The sequence below is a fragment of the Vigna angularis genome, chromosome 2, assembly GCF_016808095.1.
Source record: "Vigna angularis cultivar LongXiaoDou No.4 chromosome 2, ASM1680809v1, whole genome shotgun sequence".
In the NCBI taxonomy this organism is placed as follows: Eukaryota; Viridiplantae; Streptophyta; class Magnoliopsida; order Fabales; family Fabaceae; genus Vigna; species Vigna angularis.
This window is the reverse complement of record NC_068971.1, coordinates 25,192,804-25,209,232: the sequence shown is the minus strand read 5'-3', so window position 1 is coordinate 25,209,232 and position 16,429 is coordinate 25,192,804. Positions and strand designations below refer to the sequence as shown.

General features: G+C 36.3%; 1 protein-coding gene across 5 annotated transcripts; it reads right to left on the bottom strand.

Annotated features, from left to right (window-relative positions):
• Nucleotides 1–6,591: 6,591 nt before the first annotated feature.
• Nucleotides 6,592–16,021, bottom strand: LOC128195536 (uncharacterized). 5 transcript variants are annotated; one of them, XM_052873448.1, is made up of 4 exons: nt 15,767–16,021; nt 14,247–14,330; nt 13,365–13,407; nt 6,592–7,699 (listed from the first exon to the last, which is right to left on the bottom strand). In XM_052873448.1, exons 1-4 carry the CDS (start codon nt 15,853–15,855, stop codon nt 7,568–7,570), a joined length of 348 nt encoding a protein of 115 aa, XP_052729408.1. In that variant the 5' UTR covers nt 15,856–16,021; the 3' UTR covers nt 6,592–7,567. The 5 variants fall into 5 exon arrangements, 3 of the variants coding, with proteins under 3 accessions (XP_052729408.1, XP_052729409.1, XP_052729410.1); XM_052873449.1 differs by having other exon boundaries at nt 6,592–7,475; XR_008247154.1 differs by lacking the exons at nt 6,592–7,699; nt 13,365–13,407 and adding exons at nt 14,938–15,052; nt 15,604–15,682 and having other exon boundaries at nt 13,414–14,330.
• Nucleotides 16,022–16,429: the final 408 nt, after the last annotated feature.

Here is a 16,429-nt window from a genome sequence, read left to right as displayed (position 1 = left end):
GATGTACAAAAGCAACAACATAAATAACCACAAAGAACAGAGGAGATAACCAGTAACTGCAGCAATATATGTGATTACATCTATCCTGAACAACTACTACATTTGTTGTACATAACCAGTTCAATAAATAATCACATAACACTGATTACATAACTACTTACTGCAACAAAGTTATGTGATAATATTGGTAATCAAGTTAACCACTTTTAATGTTGTCCAGAAATGTCTTCAGAAATAACCACATATTACTGAGTAGATAACCACTTACTGCACCAATATATGTGATGATATGTATCCTCATAAAGTAGTAGATTTGTTTTACACTACGATTTTGATAGCACACCAGAATCCCTTCATTGGATAACCACTTAGTGGAGTAATTAGCATGATCCTTCATATTTTACTTAACAAATTTTTTAGATGTACAAAAGCACCAGAAGAAATAACCACATACGACAGAAGAGATAACCACTTACTGCAACAAATTGGAAATTTTTTGTCATATGAAAACAACATAACATAAAACTTAGGACATATCATACATTACATTACCACTTAATGCAGCAACACATTCATGAAGCTGCCTTCAGTACATATCAATATTTACTACATAACACATGTAAGTAAACACCCAAAATATTCAAAACTAAAAATAACGACAATTGTCCACATTATAATAAGGAATTCATGAAAGTCCTCATTTTCTTCAACTTTAAATGTTCTTCTTTGATCCACTGCCTTCAGGTTTGTTGTTGTGAACAAGTAGAATGAATTTGCTAAGGAAGTCATCAATGGAACTTTTTGGAGGCTTGTTGGTAACAATTGGTATTGATAGACATACTAGATCATTAATTGGGCAGCCAATATCATACGGAGACTATCATTCAAAGTGCTAAAAAAAGTTCAGAAAAAATATAACTCCACAATACAAAATAGTTATAAACTTTACCTTAACAATATTGTTAAGAGTTATGTTAAGATAGTATGTTTCGCGTATTGGTGAAAAAATTGCAACCTGTTCAAACATTATTGGATTACTACATATATTGATGTGTGAATATAAGGACATTAACTAAGTATTTTTCATAAAAAATATACTAACATCTTGTAGGACTATCACACTACCAACTTTTAAGTGTGGACCAATTTCAGGATGATCAATTGCCTTGTGGTGAACACTTGCTTTTACACTACTTGTTGGATCTTGTAAAGAGGTACAATTGTCATAAAAAGAGTTCAACATGGTAGTCAAAGTAACTTAACATTTAACTAAGCCCATTAACAATATACATCAACAAACCCGAATTGTTATTTTCATGTCGCCAAGTCCGTTATGTTCACAAGATTTAACAAGACATCGCAACAAGGACACCTTACACGTTCCTTTAAACGAATCAAGGGTTGAGATATGTTCAACCTCATGTTTAACTAACAATCCTAGAAATCAAATTATTGTTATCATAATGTTACTGAAATCACTAATTTTTCATGTCTTTGAAGATCAATTCCCTAATAGTGAACTTACCATGGATGTCAATGAAATTTTCAGCTCATAGCCAAGCATTGGATGTGAAGTCACGATCAAAACTGGCTTTTGATATGTCACTCAAAAATTCTTGTGTGGGAATGTTTTCATTTAGTTGGCGGTTGACCATAGTTGTCTCAATGACACCAGCAGGGCCCGAAATCACATTGTTATTCGAATTGCAACGACGAATAAAACAATCAAGATCACTTTCATCAATATCAAGTTGTTCCCAAGCTTCCATTGGTATCTGTTTCTGTTCACAAAAACATAAAATGAGGAGTAGTTGGCTTAGCTAAGTAAAGTTTTGGTTGAGTGTGAAGGAAATGTAACCTAACCCTTGTGCATACCTTCAAACTTCAGTTAGAAGTGCCAAGGTCTGTCTTCTTCTTCACTAAAAAATAAATATGAACACCAAGTAAACATAAACAAAGTAAATCAATGTGCTAGTTAAGCAAAGAATTGGTTGTGTGCAGCAAATGTAACCAAAACATTGGGAAAACCTCAAAACAACAGATACAAGTGCCAAGTTGTGTGTTGTTCTTGAATAAAAGATAAAAGCAAGAGGAAATGAACATAAACAAAGTTAATCCATGATTTAGCTAAGCAAAGAGAACGTTGTGGATGAAACAAATGAAACCATAACAGTGGGCATACCTCTAAAACGAGGATACTCGTGCTTCCCTTGCACATAAATGTTTGGTCTACCCACATCAGCACAACTTTTAATAACATTCATATGCAATGACGAAAATTCCCCTATTAAGCATTAATTGTGATTGCTTGTGATAGAAGTCATGGAATGACAACTCCATTAAATGCCTCTGCCAAATTTTAAAGACCCGGACCCTTTTTCATCTTTCGACTGCAATGAGAAGTGGGGAAGATTGTTTTTCGATCATGTAGTTATTAGGAAACTGTAAACCTTAAAATTGGAAGAAGATGAAATGAGTGAATGGAGTGGTGTAACCCATTTATTGAGGTACCTCTCTGTCAACAACCACTAAAGTTGTATTAAATAGGTGAGTCATTACAACTATTTTTTGTACAAAATATAAATTTTTGTGTTGCCCAGAAGGTTGAAGGTTGTTGAAGTTATTTAATGTTGGGATTTATATTTGTCATCTTCCTTGTATTTGTCATCTTCTTCTCAACAAAATATTTATTTTTATACCCCCTTTTAATTTAATGACATGGCATAATGGTTTGTAATGTTAACTGTGAGATAATTGTTTCCATACTGGTCATTTCAAGAAATGCAATGGCGCAGCAAATGGTTATTTGCTCATTCATATGTGGTTATTTCTTAAACTGGTTATGTACATCTATAAAAATGATTAAGTTAATTATGAAGGATGATATTAATTAGTCCACTAAGTAGTAATTATTCTTGTATTGAATTATTTTAGGAGAAGTAGGGACATGGACCATATAAATACATGTTTGGATGATATTAAATTTCATGAACAACATTTAATGGTCCAATAAGTGGTTATTTGCTCATTCGTATGTGGTTATTTCTTAAACTGGTTATGCACAACTAAAAAAATGATTAAGTTGATTATGAAGGATGATATTAATTAGTCTAGTAGGTAGTAATTATTCTTCTATTGAATTATTTTAGGAGAAGCAGGGACATGGAGCATATAAAAACATCTTTGTATGGTATTGAAATTCATAAACAACATTTAATGCTACAGTAAGTGGTTATTTCCTCATTCGTATGTGCTTATTTCATATACTGGTTATGCACATCTACAAAAATGATTAAGTTGATTATCAAGGATGATATTAATTAGTCCAATAAGTAGTAATTATTCTTGTATTGAATTATTTTAGGAGAAGTAGGGACATGGAGCATATAAATACGTGTTTAGATGATATTGAATTTCATGAACAACATGACAAACCAATAGAAGAAATAAATGAAAACCATGTTCAACCTAAGTCAATCCCTCCAACAGTTGGAATGGTTTTTGAAATTGTTACTGAAGTGAAGTCATTTTATAGATAATATGCAATATCAAAGGGTTTTGGAATTCGAACAAGGAGTTCAAGGAAGAACAACAAGAACGAATTATGTTACTTCATGATGGTGTGTTGTAGGGCTGGAAAATATGATCTTAGTCCAACAAAGTCAAAATTGTTCTGAGGCAATAAAAGGATGAATCTCAACATCAAAAGAACACTAGACTTGAATGCCGAAGCAGGACTTAGGATTAACAAGATGTTAGAAATTATGTGGCCAAACAAAGAAGAGCATTATCAAAAGATGGTGATGTTAAGGCACTCTTAAACCATTTCTCTTCCATGAGAGAATTAAATAAGAATTTCTTTTTCGAGATTGATGTTGATGACGACAACCACATACTAAATGTGTTTTGAGCTGATGCACGAAGAAGGACAACTTGTGAGTATTTTGGTGATGTGATATCTTTCGACACAACTTACTTAACGAATAAGTACGACATGTCATTTGTTCCTTTCGTTGATGTTAACCACCATGGGAAATCTATATTGTTAGGTTGTGGTTTGTTATGTTCAGAGCACACATATTCATTCGTTTGGCTCTTTAATTCATGGCTTCGGTGCATGTCCAACAAAGCACCCTAAGGAATTGTTATGGATCAATGCAAAGCAATGAAGAAAGCAATAGAAGTCATGTTTCCTAACACTCGACATAGGTGGTGCTTGTGGCATATAATGAAAAAAATACATGAGAAGTTACAAGGTTATGCCGCTTACAAAGATATCAAGCGACAACTTAAGCAAGTTGTCTACAATTCTAATTCAGTTGATAGTTTTGTTTATGGATGGGAAATGATGATAACAATATTTTAACTTCAAACGAATGAATGACTTTCTTCACTTTACGAAGAACGATGCAGATGGGTTCCTTGTTACTTGAGAAACACTTTTTGGGCTGGCATGTCAACCACTCAATGAAGCGAGAGCATGAATGCATTCTTAGATGGATATATTAACTCACAAACTACTCTTCAAGGATTTGTTAAAAAATATGACAATGCACTACAACATAAGACAGAAAAAGTGACCCAAGCTGACTTCACGTTCTTAAACACAACTCTTGCATGCTGGTCACAACCACTCATAGAGCGACAATTCCAAAAGCATTACACACATGCTAAATTCGTAGAAATACAGTCATAATGTAGAGGTAAGATTAATTTTTTCATTGATGGTGTTGTTGTACAAGAAAATTCATCATTGTACAAGGTCATGGAGGACTTCATTCACAATGAAATAAGGCAAGAGAGGGTATTCATGGCTACATTTCAGCGAGACACAATGAATGTCAATTGCAGTTGTTTGCTTTTTTAGTTTAGGGGCATTATATGTAGACATTGTGTATGTGTCCTGGCACAAGAACGTGTAACAAAGCTTCCTGCTAAGTACATACTAACAAGATAGTGTAAAAATGTTCAGAGAAAGCACACGTATATTAGAGCAACATACAACAACAAAGAAAAGGATCCACATATTGAACGCTATGATAACTTATGCAAGACTTTTGGAAATATTGTTGAGATTGCTTGTGAGTCAATACACATGACACAATTATTGGTTGACAACCTTAGATCATTTCTGAACAAGCATGGCCTACAAATTTCTCTTTCTCCATACGTCAACAACAACACCCAAATAGAACAACAACACATGCATCATAGTAACATAGCCCATGATGTTGACACAACTACAAACAATGTTCAAATCGAAAGCCCTAGATCTGTCAAGCGAAAGGGGCGGCCTAGGACAAAAAGGTTGAAATCCACATCTGAGAAACTAAGAAGGAAGAAACCATTAGCAAAAAGCAGTAGTCAACCATCCATACATATTGTTGTAAATTGGTATTTGATTATTTCTTAGCCATATCACTTCAAATAAACATATTGCAGGTGTTAAAGTTTCCAAACTAACGCAATTTCAATTGACTTCATATCTACAACTCTTAAAGGAAACTATGATGGACGTACCGAATGCAACATTCAGCAATAACATTGATGTCACACTAAACAAAAATTACACAACAACCAACTCAATTGGACAGGTAAGACTCAATTTCAATTTCACAGTTCATTGATTTCACATTTACTACGTCATACTTATATGTAGATGTCATGCATCGAATGTTGTCTCATGCAGGTATCAACTATGCAATCACATGCGTTCATGTCACTGCTCACATCTTTACACAATGACATGCATAACACGCAATCATCCACAACTAACATTGACAATGATTTTGGATAACAAATTTCACACTAATGTTTCAATTCCTCACATCTATGTAACGTAATTTTTTTTGGTATTGTCATTTGAAATATGGACAAAATGAATGCCATATTTACCCATATTCTACACAAATGTTATATTGATGTGATTTTGTAAAACATTTTTTATACTTACTGCACCAGTTATATCCATTTGAACTATTTTGTTTTTGTACAAAATGTATGTGACAACCAACCACAAATTTTTAATTCAATAACCACTTACTGCAGGAAGAAATCATACCACTTAAAGTGACCAAATAACAATTCTGCATAATACCAGTCCATTTAAACACATAACTTGATGCACATTAACTGCTTACTGAACTATTCATATAAAATCACTTCAAATGAGGTTCATCAATTTACTGTTGTACAAAATGTGTATAATAACTAACCACATCAAGTTCGTTGTATAACCGCTTATTGCACGAATCATTGTCACCAATAAATTGGTTACCAATTTGTTTTAAAACACAATTATAATTTACGCACACAAATCAATGTCAACAATTCTATCTTATCCATTTTGATGTAAAACATAATTATAATTTAAGTACACCAATCATTTATTTATATTGTGTTGTGGTTTTGTGTTATGAATAGAAAGTGTTTTAGAGCATTGACTATATAAGTTCATTAGTTATTGGTTATCTTTTATGAAGTACATGGTTACATTGGATTGCTGCTGTTATGAACAAAAACAACATCACAATTATGTATTCCCAAATCAAATTGATTGAACCATGAAAATGAACAACTCAATAACAATTACAAATGGATCATATAATCAAACTTTATTCATAACAAAATGTCAACAATTTACATCATTCAAAATTACAATTGTGTTTGGTAACAATATTTATGAATTGAAGCATATACACAAAGACAAACAAGTTCATTAACTATTCAATGCGTCTACACTTTTTTTTCCTATCCAATATTGTCCCAGGGGTCCTCAAACTAAGACTTTTCACACGCATTCTAGGTTGAGCTTTTAAAATGTCAGAATTTTGAATATCCATCTCTTCATTACCCAAAACATCACATCCTATTTCATTGAAACTTTTTACAACATCATCACGTATAATGTCAGAAACCTCCTCTAAATTGGACTTCTCAACATCATCACCTTCCATGACTAAATCTTTCTTACTATTTGACTTCTTTACACCAAAATCTAGTATCTCATAATCTTGTTGTATATTAGTGGTCCCGAAATCAGCAAGTAACATGTCAGAAACCTTCTCTGAATTGGACTTGTCTACATCATCACCTTCCATGTCTAAATATTTCTTCCTAATTGACTTCAAAACACCAGAAAGTACTAACTCATAATCTGCCTATGAATTACTGGTCCCAAAATCATGAACTAACTTTTCATAATCTTTATTTGAATTTGAGTTCCCAACATCATCAGCACGTTGTCTCTTCTATGCAACAAACATTTCTAGCTTGTCAACCGCTTTCTCAAGTTTGGCAATGGATGCCTCTTGGTCAACAATGATAGCAAGCAAAGCTTCATTTTCTGTAACAATATCAGCCATAGATCACCTTTGCAAGTTCTTCTTCACTCTAGCATTATGATGACCAACTAAGGCTTCTTTAACTATTTCAGTAATCATCTCTTCATTGGTTACATATACCTCAGTAATGACCTATACAAAACAAAATAAGCACACAAATCATATTAAAATCATTACAAATTACACAACAAATAATTACTAGAAGCTATTTAAATCTCACTTCATTACAAAAAAAAGGCTTTTTCAAGTTCTACATCACCAACTTTAACATGTATCCAATGAAGGAGTCTAGGTAAACAACTTTTTGTTTTAGACAACTTCTTCTGACCAAATAAAACATGTTCCATTGTCCAAATCTGTTACATAAAAAATTCAATTTCAAATAACTAACAATTATAAATTATAACACAATAACTTTTGTCACTAACATCAAAATATACTTGTAATGCAAATACGCAACCAACCACATGACAGTGTGATCTTTTTTGTCTCTTCCCTACACACAATGCAGCATCACACAAACTAGAAACCAAATACTCATAAATAACATGCCCCTAGTTATACTTTCCAATACATGAAAAATCATCTAATAATTTAAATAAATATGAACTTTTCCAGCTCTATTTGGAAAGAAAAACTCACTCAACCCTAACAATAAATATAATCTACAAACATCAGTCACTTCATCCCCTTTTATATGCTTTTGAATTTCTTCATAAACATTATGTACACTTACATCAATTGTGTCAAAAAATCTCCAAGTATGACAATCAACTTCCTCTTTAAACAACTTAAACATCTCTCTATTAACCCTAACCCCTACACCTAAGCAAACGTCTAACTTGGTGAATGGAATAAAGACAGAACCTAACTTCAAACCCGCCCCTCCTCTCTGACCATCTACTACACAATTCTAAAAGTAGTGTCCTACTCATTTTGGCATCCACATCAATGGACAATAGCCATGCAAAAGGAGTTGTTTGAGTGTTAGATGTTAAGGATTTATTTTCTGTTAGTTGGGCTTAGCCCATTCTGTATTAAGGGCATTGGCCCTTATGTTTCACTATAAATAAAACTACCCTTAGTGTATTCAAAATACAAGGGGATATTTTCTCCTAATCCTCTCCATTTCTCACATGGTATCTAGAGCATAGGATTAGGTCCAGCCAACTCTAGTTTCCGGCACAACTCATCGCCGCCGCCGCTGTGGCCGCCGCTGTCGCCGCTGCCGCCTCCGGCGCCGCCGCCGCCGCCGCCGGAGTTCCAGAATTGACCGACGACCACATCATCGGCATCGTCTCGCCCGGGCGACCACCGTGGTACAAATATCGCAGCCAACGGACCAGTCACGCGCCTCCACGCGCCGCCGCCAGAATCGCCGGAGCCGCCGCTTCCCACCGCGCGTGACGGCGCGTCGCCGGAGAGTTCCGTTGCCGATCTGGATCGCCGTGATCGCCTCCTCGTCCTCTTTCTGGATCTGTGATCGTTGCGTCAATCGGAGCACTTTGGATTTTTAGGGTTTCTCCTTCTCCATGGCATCTTCCTCTTCTACGAACACTTATGTTGGTGGCTCTTCTTCTGATCCTTCAATATACACCAATTATGTGAATGTACACTTGTCTATTGACAAGTTAGATGGCACAAATCATGCAACATGGGCGTCTGACATCAAACTTTGGTTGAAGAGTCAGGGGTACTTAGATCACCTTACTCAAGATGTGACTACTGCTACAACGGATGACACTTCCCGCTGGATGAAAATTGATGCTCAGCTATGCATTGTCATAAAATCCACCATTCACTCCTCGTTGAAACAAATGTTTCGATCATATGAAACATGTTCAGAAGTTTGGGCACAGGCGAAGTTGTTGTACACAAATGACACTCAACGCCTGTATGGTGTTTGTCAGGACCTATTAATTGTTATTGGTCCACGCAATCATGGTCCCATGGCCGAATATTTGGGTAAAATTCATGCCCTTCTTCATGATTTTAATGATATATTACCTCCTGCTCCCACTCCTGCTGAAGAACTGGAACAACGATCAAAGTTCTTCATGTTGTTGGCTTTATACGGACTCTCTGATGATATCTCTCATGTCCGGGATCAGATTTTGGGTTCTCCTGTCATACCCAACTTTACTTCTACTTGTTCAGCTCTTCTGCGTATACCGAGCAAACCAGTCACTGAGACATCTCCTCATATTGATGACTCCTCAGTTATGGCTATCCAACGTAATGATCGAAGTCGGCCTCGCAGGCAAAATAAAGGACGTGTTACAAAATGTGACCACTGTGGCAAGTTAGGCCACAAAATTGATCAATGTTATGCACTTCATGGACGACCTCCTCGACCTGTAGCAATGGCCAATTCTGAACCATCTGGAGACCCTCCTACTTCATCTAATACCGTAGAAAAACCTGCAATCTTTAACGAATTTCTCAGATGGTATGAGGATCGTCAGCACTCTAGTTCCACTACATCTGCATCTGTTGCACGTACAGGTACACCTTTTGTTGGTCTGACTCACTTTCACTCCCTCGGATCTTGGGTCCTTGACTCAGGCGCCACCGATCATATCACTGGTAACAAGTCCTTATTTTCTTCTTTGTCATGTCCGGATAACTTACCCTCGGTAACAATGGCTGATGGGTCTAGAGTCTCATCTCATGGTGTTGGTACTGTTGATATTTTTCCGTCCATATCCATTGATCATGTACTTTATGTTCCCGGGTCTCCTTTCAACTTATTGTCCATAAGTCGTCTAACTCGTACCCTTAATTGTGTTATCTCATTTACTAAAGATTCTGTTTGGTTGCAGGACCGGAGTTCGAAACACATGATTGGCACAGGATGTGAGTCTCATGGCCTATACCATCTCCGCCCTTCTCCACATGTTGGCGTAATCATGGAGTCACCATCCCTTCTTCATGCTCAGTTAGGTCATCCTAGTCTTGCCAAACTACAACAACTTGTCCCGAGATTGTCACAATTATCAAGTTTGTCGTGCGAGTCTTGTCAGTTAGGAAAGCATACTCGTAGTTCCTTTCCTCGTAGTGTCTCACAACGGGCATCGTCCCCTTTTTCATTGGTTCATTCTGACATTTGGGGACCTAGTCGTGTTAAGTCCAATTTAGGTTTTCAGTATTTTGTTACTTTTATTGATGACTACTCAAGATGTACTTGGTTGTTTTTAATGAAGAATCGTTCTGAGTTGTTTCCTATTTTCCAATTATTTTTCAATGAAATAAAAACACAGTTTGGGGTTTCTATTCGAACTCTACGTAGTGATAATGGTCGTGAATATCTTTCTCAATCGTTTACACATTTGATGGCTTCTCATGGCATTCTTCACCAAACCTCATGTGCTTATACCCCTCAACAAAATGGGGTGGCTGAGCGCAAGAATAGACACCTTATTGAGACAACTCGTACTCTTCTAATTCATGGTCAAGTACCCTCACGTTTTTGGGGTGACGCCGTTCTCACGGCATGTTATCTTATAAACCGCATGCCATCTTCCGTCTTAGATAACAAAATCCCTCATTCTATCTTGTTTCCTCAAGATCCTCTACATCCTTTACCTCTTAGAGTTTTTGGGTCTACTTGTTTTGTTCATGATTTTAGTCCTGGTCTTGATAAGTTATCTTCTAGGTCTCACAAATGTGTCTTCTTAGGATTTCCACGGTCACAAAAGGGCTATAAGTGTTTTTCCCCTTCCCTCAATCGTCATTTTATCTCTGCTGATGTTACTTTTGATGAATCTTCTTTCTACTTTTCACATCTATCTTCGAGTTTTGAACCTCCACCTGTTACTGTTGATATTCCTATTTTCTGTGATTCTCCTAGTGATGCTCCACCCATTTTGTCTCCTCCTTCTTTGGACTCTCATTCACCACAGGATCGTCCTTCACCACCACCCCTTCAGGTGTATAGTCGTCGCAATCGTCTCCCTCATGACTCACTTCCAGTGCCGGTTCCTGTGTCTCCTCCGGCTCCAGCAAATGAGTCTGACCTGCCCATTGCCCTTCGTAAAGGTATACGCTCTACCCGTAACACTTCTCCCCATTATACTGTTCTTAGTTACCACAGATTGTCACCATCTTTTTATACATGTCTCTCATCCATTTCTTCTGTGTCCATTCCCCACTCTGTGGGTGACGCCTTAACTCATCCTGGCTGGCGTCAAGCTATGCTGGATGAATTAAGTGCTTTACAGAAAAGTGGAACTTGGGAGCTTGTCCAATTACCATCTGGAAAGTCTGTTGTTGGTTGCAGGTGGGTGTATGCTATCAAGGTTGGTCCTGATGGCACTATTGATCGTCTCAAAGCTCGCTTGGTTGCCAAAGGCTACACACAGATTTTTGGTTTGGATTATGGTGATACCTTTTCTCCAGTGGCAAAAATGACCTCTGTTCGCCTATTCATTGCCATGGTCGCTCTTCGCCAATGGCCTCTTCACCAACTTGATGTCAAAAATGCTTTCCTTAATGGTGATTTGCATGAAGAAATTTATATGGAGCAACCGCCTGGCTTTGTTGCTCAGGGGGAGTCATCTGGATTGGTATGTCGTCTTCGCAAATCCTTATATGGCCTAAAACAATCTCCTCGGGCCTGGTTTGGTAAATTTAGCTGTGTTGTTCAACAATTTGGTATGTCTCGCAGTGAAGCGGATCATTCAGTGTTCTATCGCCACTCAAATGCTGGATGTATCTACTTAATAGTGTATGTCGATGATATTGTTCTCACAGGAAGTGACTATCTTGGCATCTCTAAGATGAAACAACACCTTTGCCATCATTTTCAAACCAAAGATCTTGGCAAACTCCGGTATTTTTTGGGTATTGAAGTAGCACAATCCAACACCGGTATTGTCATATCTCAGAGGAAGTATGTGTTAGACATCTTGGAGGAAACAGGGTTAATGAACTCTAAATCTGTTGAGACACCTATGGATCCTAACATCAAACTCCTACCAAATCAGGGGGAGCCTTTCTCAGATCCTGAACGGTACAGAAGACTAGTTGGCAAATTAAACTATCTTACTGTTACACGTCCTGACATTTCCTTCGCAGTTAGCGTTGTGAGTCAATTCCTAAACTCCCCATGTGAAGACCATTGGGATGCGGTTGTTCGCATACTGAAGTATATTAAAGGATCACCTGGAAAAGGTTTGCTATATGGTCCTAACAACGATACAAAAATCGTTTGTTATTCAGATGCTGACTGGGCTGGTTCCCCGTCTGATAGGAGATCTACTTCTGGATATTGTGTCTCTGTTGGTGGCAACCTAATATCATGGAAAAGTAAGAAGCAAAGTGTTGTGGCAAGGTCCAGCGCAGAAGCAGAATATAGAGCTATGGCATCAGCTACTTGCGAGCTTGTGTGGCTTAAACAATTACTCAGTGAATTGAAATTTGGAGATGTCACTCAAATGACACTTATATGTGATAATCAAGCTGCTCTCCATATCAGCTCTAACCCTGTCTTTCATGAGAGAACCAAGCACATTGAAGTTGATTGTCACTTTATTCGAGAAAAGATCATATCCGGAGACATCAAGACTGAGTTTGTTAACTCAAGCAACCAGTTGGCAGACATATTCACTAAGTCCTTACGAGGACCTAGAATTGATTATCTTTGTAACAAGCTTGGAACATATGATTTATATACTCCAGCTTGAGGGGGAGTGTTAGATGTTAAGGATTTATTTTCTGTTAGTTGGGCTTAGCCCATTCTGTATTAAGGGCATTGGCCCTTATGTTTCACTATAAATAAAACTACCCTTAGTGTATTCAAAATACAAGGGGATATTTTCTCCTAATCCTCTCCATTTCTCACAGTTTGTATACATGTCTTTTGCACATCCGTTAATAATGTGTTCACATGTACCAAGTATTTTGTCCTACATGAATGTCGTGCATAAACCTATATATCAAGGTACAAAATTGAACAAGTCAAACAAACCACTTCAACAAATCAATTTTAAAAACATAATACACCATGATGTGCATTCAAACCTGTTTTTCCATAATGACTCTTCCAACTATCTCTATGCTTTGACTGAATGTCCATAAAAGACAAATGTTAGAGTTCAAGCATTAAAACATTTAAATGGAAGACATATATAAACACATCTCACAACAAAATCACATTCAAAAACCATATATAATAATTACATTTTACATGTATTTAATTTCATCTGCCACTCATATACCAAAAAGACATCCAACTAAGAGGAACCAACTCATACTTGTTTTTCAAAGTGTACCTACCATCTAAATTACTTTCCACTTTTATAATCTTTTATTCCCTTTCAACTAATTCCATAACAGTAACACAAATTCATATCTCATCTAACACTTCTCTTACTTAAATAAATAAGTCTAATACTCTTTATTATGGAATGGCAATGTAGATGATCACCACAAATGACGTATACCCCAATAACAAACACGAACATCAAGTCACATGGATATTTCAAATCATTAATGAAGAACTGTGCACAAATTCAAATCCATCACTAGGGCTAAACCTAAAACTTCATTATGAAGAACATTGGTGAATGAGACTGAAAGTGGATTCCAAAACCAGAATGTTACGTCACAAAGGAGCACACTACCATATGGTCCTACTAGGATGATGACTACTTTCTAACAGTACACAAGCCAACATTATCAACATTAATAGACTTATTCAACTAGATAAAGTCAAGTGAAAGGATCAAAGAATGTCATCAAACTTGGTTCAAAATCAAATCCTCATATATAAATCATCATTAAATCCATTTTAATAATTTCCTAATGTCTTTTTACTTTTCTTTCTACCTCTAATCACAGCCTAAAAGTCATACATACTACTCCCCTGAATAGTCAGAATAAAGATAGAAATGAAATACATACTTGACTAATTCAACAAAACTCTCCGGATGAAACAACTTTTGCACCAGCCACTTGCAAGTAGGAAGAAGAATTAAGAGAATAACTCTGTCAAGATGAGCTATGGTTTAAAATTATGAACATTTATCCATCTTAGAGTACCAAAACCTCCACATAATTACATATGAACATCTAAAAAAAGTTCAAAAAATGAAGTACACAAAATGTTAAATAAGCCTACAACAATTACCAAACTATAAAGTACAGAAGAACACAATAACCTTCACTTATAAAATTTGCTCACAATGTCATGGAATATAAAGCTATAATTACCAAACTATAAACTCAAACCAATACTCACCAATGACAGCTAGGAATTGAAGTATAATATATTTGGGAATGAAGAACATAATTTCCCAACTCTTTATACCCCAAGTCATCGACAAAACCTATTTCAATGAAACTGTCTTTGTTTTTGGTTTAGAAAAAGCGAATCAATTTTGTATTTAAAAAATAAAACATTGTATATTAACTAGTAAAGTGCACAGTAACTGAACCACCCCTACAACCAGTCATTTCAAAGTATTTTCATAAAGTATAGATATGATATACTCAGTAATTTTGAGCCTATAATTTATAGGTTACTACATCGTTCATGGATGAGGCAGACTTCCCACACCTATGATAGGAACTATGTTCAAGATTGGCTCCTAACCATTTTTAAAGTTATTGTGACTCATCTCTGAAAGTTCAAAAAGTGCATTGCAGAACATAGGTTGTAGTAGATGCACTAACATTTGAAGGCTTTCCGGGATGTAGAACCTAAAACTCTGCATAAGATGAAACGAGAATTTCAAAAGTGCAAGAGAACGATCAAGCTCATAAAAGAACACAAAGAGGGTGTAGAATAAAGTGGACCTCTAGCCTTTTTAACTTTTTTGTTCAAATAATTATAATTTCTGGCAACCTTTTCTTATATCACCTACACTAGGCTCCACTGTCCCTTACTTCCAAGAGGAGACAGACCCCAAAAAATTATGTGGATACCTTTTTAACACAAATGAACATGATGGACAAGGAGATGCATAAAATATCTGGATCTAGAAAGAGTGTTAGTTAAAGAAAGGCACTTAAAATGTTGTGCTTCGTCTCCATCCCCAAAGGTTTAACAAAACCAGGACAATTCCAGGTGGAAGTTATTGATTAAAATTGTAAAGAAAACAAGAAATGGGTTTCTTACACATTGCAGAACTAAATTAAAATCCAGACAATGGAATAATAGTCAAACTAATAACCCAATAATTCTAGTTAAAGAAGTAACAACCTCTGCTTGCTTTGTGATTAGATGAATAATTTGATTGTCGAGTATCAAATCACTTACATTTTAGCAATCTTGGAAATTGTGATTTACGGTTCTCCCTACCGCAACTCTCTCTCTCTCATGACCTTGCGCCTTTAGTCTAGGGTTAAAGAAAATGAACCAAAAATAAATCCAAAGATACACAAATGATGACAAAAAAAGAAACGAATATAAAGCATACAACCTCCGATTAAATGGAACCCATGGAGTTCTCGATTTCTCTATCAACCCCAACCCTAGCATAGCATGAACACTTCCTCTTCGACTTCTCATGCAGCACGAACACTTGCTCTTCCACTTCTCGCGTTCTCAACCCCAACTCTAGCAGAGCACGAACACTTGTTCTTCCACTTCTCGCGTTCTCAGCCCCAATCCTAGCAGACCACCAACACTGCCTTTCGAAAATGAAATTATGCATAATGAGTCGAATGAAATCAGAGATACCAAAGTGAAATCAAGAGAGAAAAACTTAACTGAAACACAGCGTTTCATTTAGCAAGTAAATGACCAAATCACCCTTCAGCACATTCATACAGTTTGGGCCCTACGCCGTGTCAAATGAGTGTCAAAAACTTTCACTGTGTCAAAGTATTCTTTTCGATAAAAATAATATAAGTAGACTTAGGTGCAGTGTAAAATGATTATAGGTGAAGAGGAAAAAAGAATGAGGTTGTGATAAAATATATAATATAGGTGTGTGCGTGAAGGATTATGTGGGAGAAGTAAGGGTAGTTTCCATGAGATGAGGTTACTTGTTTGGTGAGTAGAAATAAAATGAAGAAAGAGAGATTACGTGCATGGATTATTTTTGCTTTCCTGTGACATATTTAAACGGGTGCATGAAAAG

Bases quoted from the DNA above. Each gene is read 5' to 3' on its own strand.
- LOC128195536 (XM_052873448.1), bottom strand. From the start codon at position 15,855: ATGAGAAGTCGAAGAGGAAGTGTTCATGCTATGCTAGGGTTGGGGTTG. The intron at 14,331-15,766 runs GTTGTATGCTTT...TCATCTTGACAG, and splicing joins TGGGTTCCATTTAATCGGAG to AGTTATTCTCTTAATTCTTC. The intron at 7,700-13,364 runs GTTTGAATGCAC...TTTATGTAACAG, and splicing joins GAGTCATTATGGAAAAACAG to ATTTGGACAATGGAACATGT.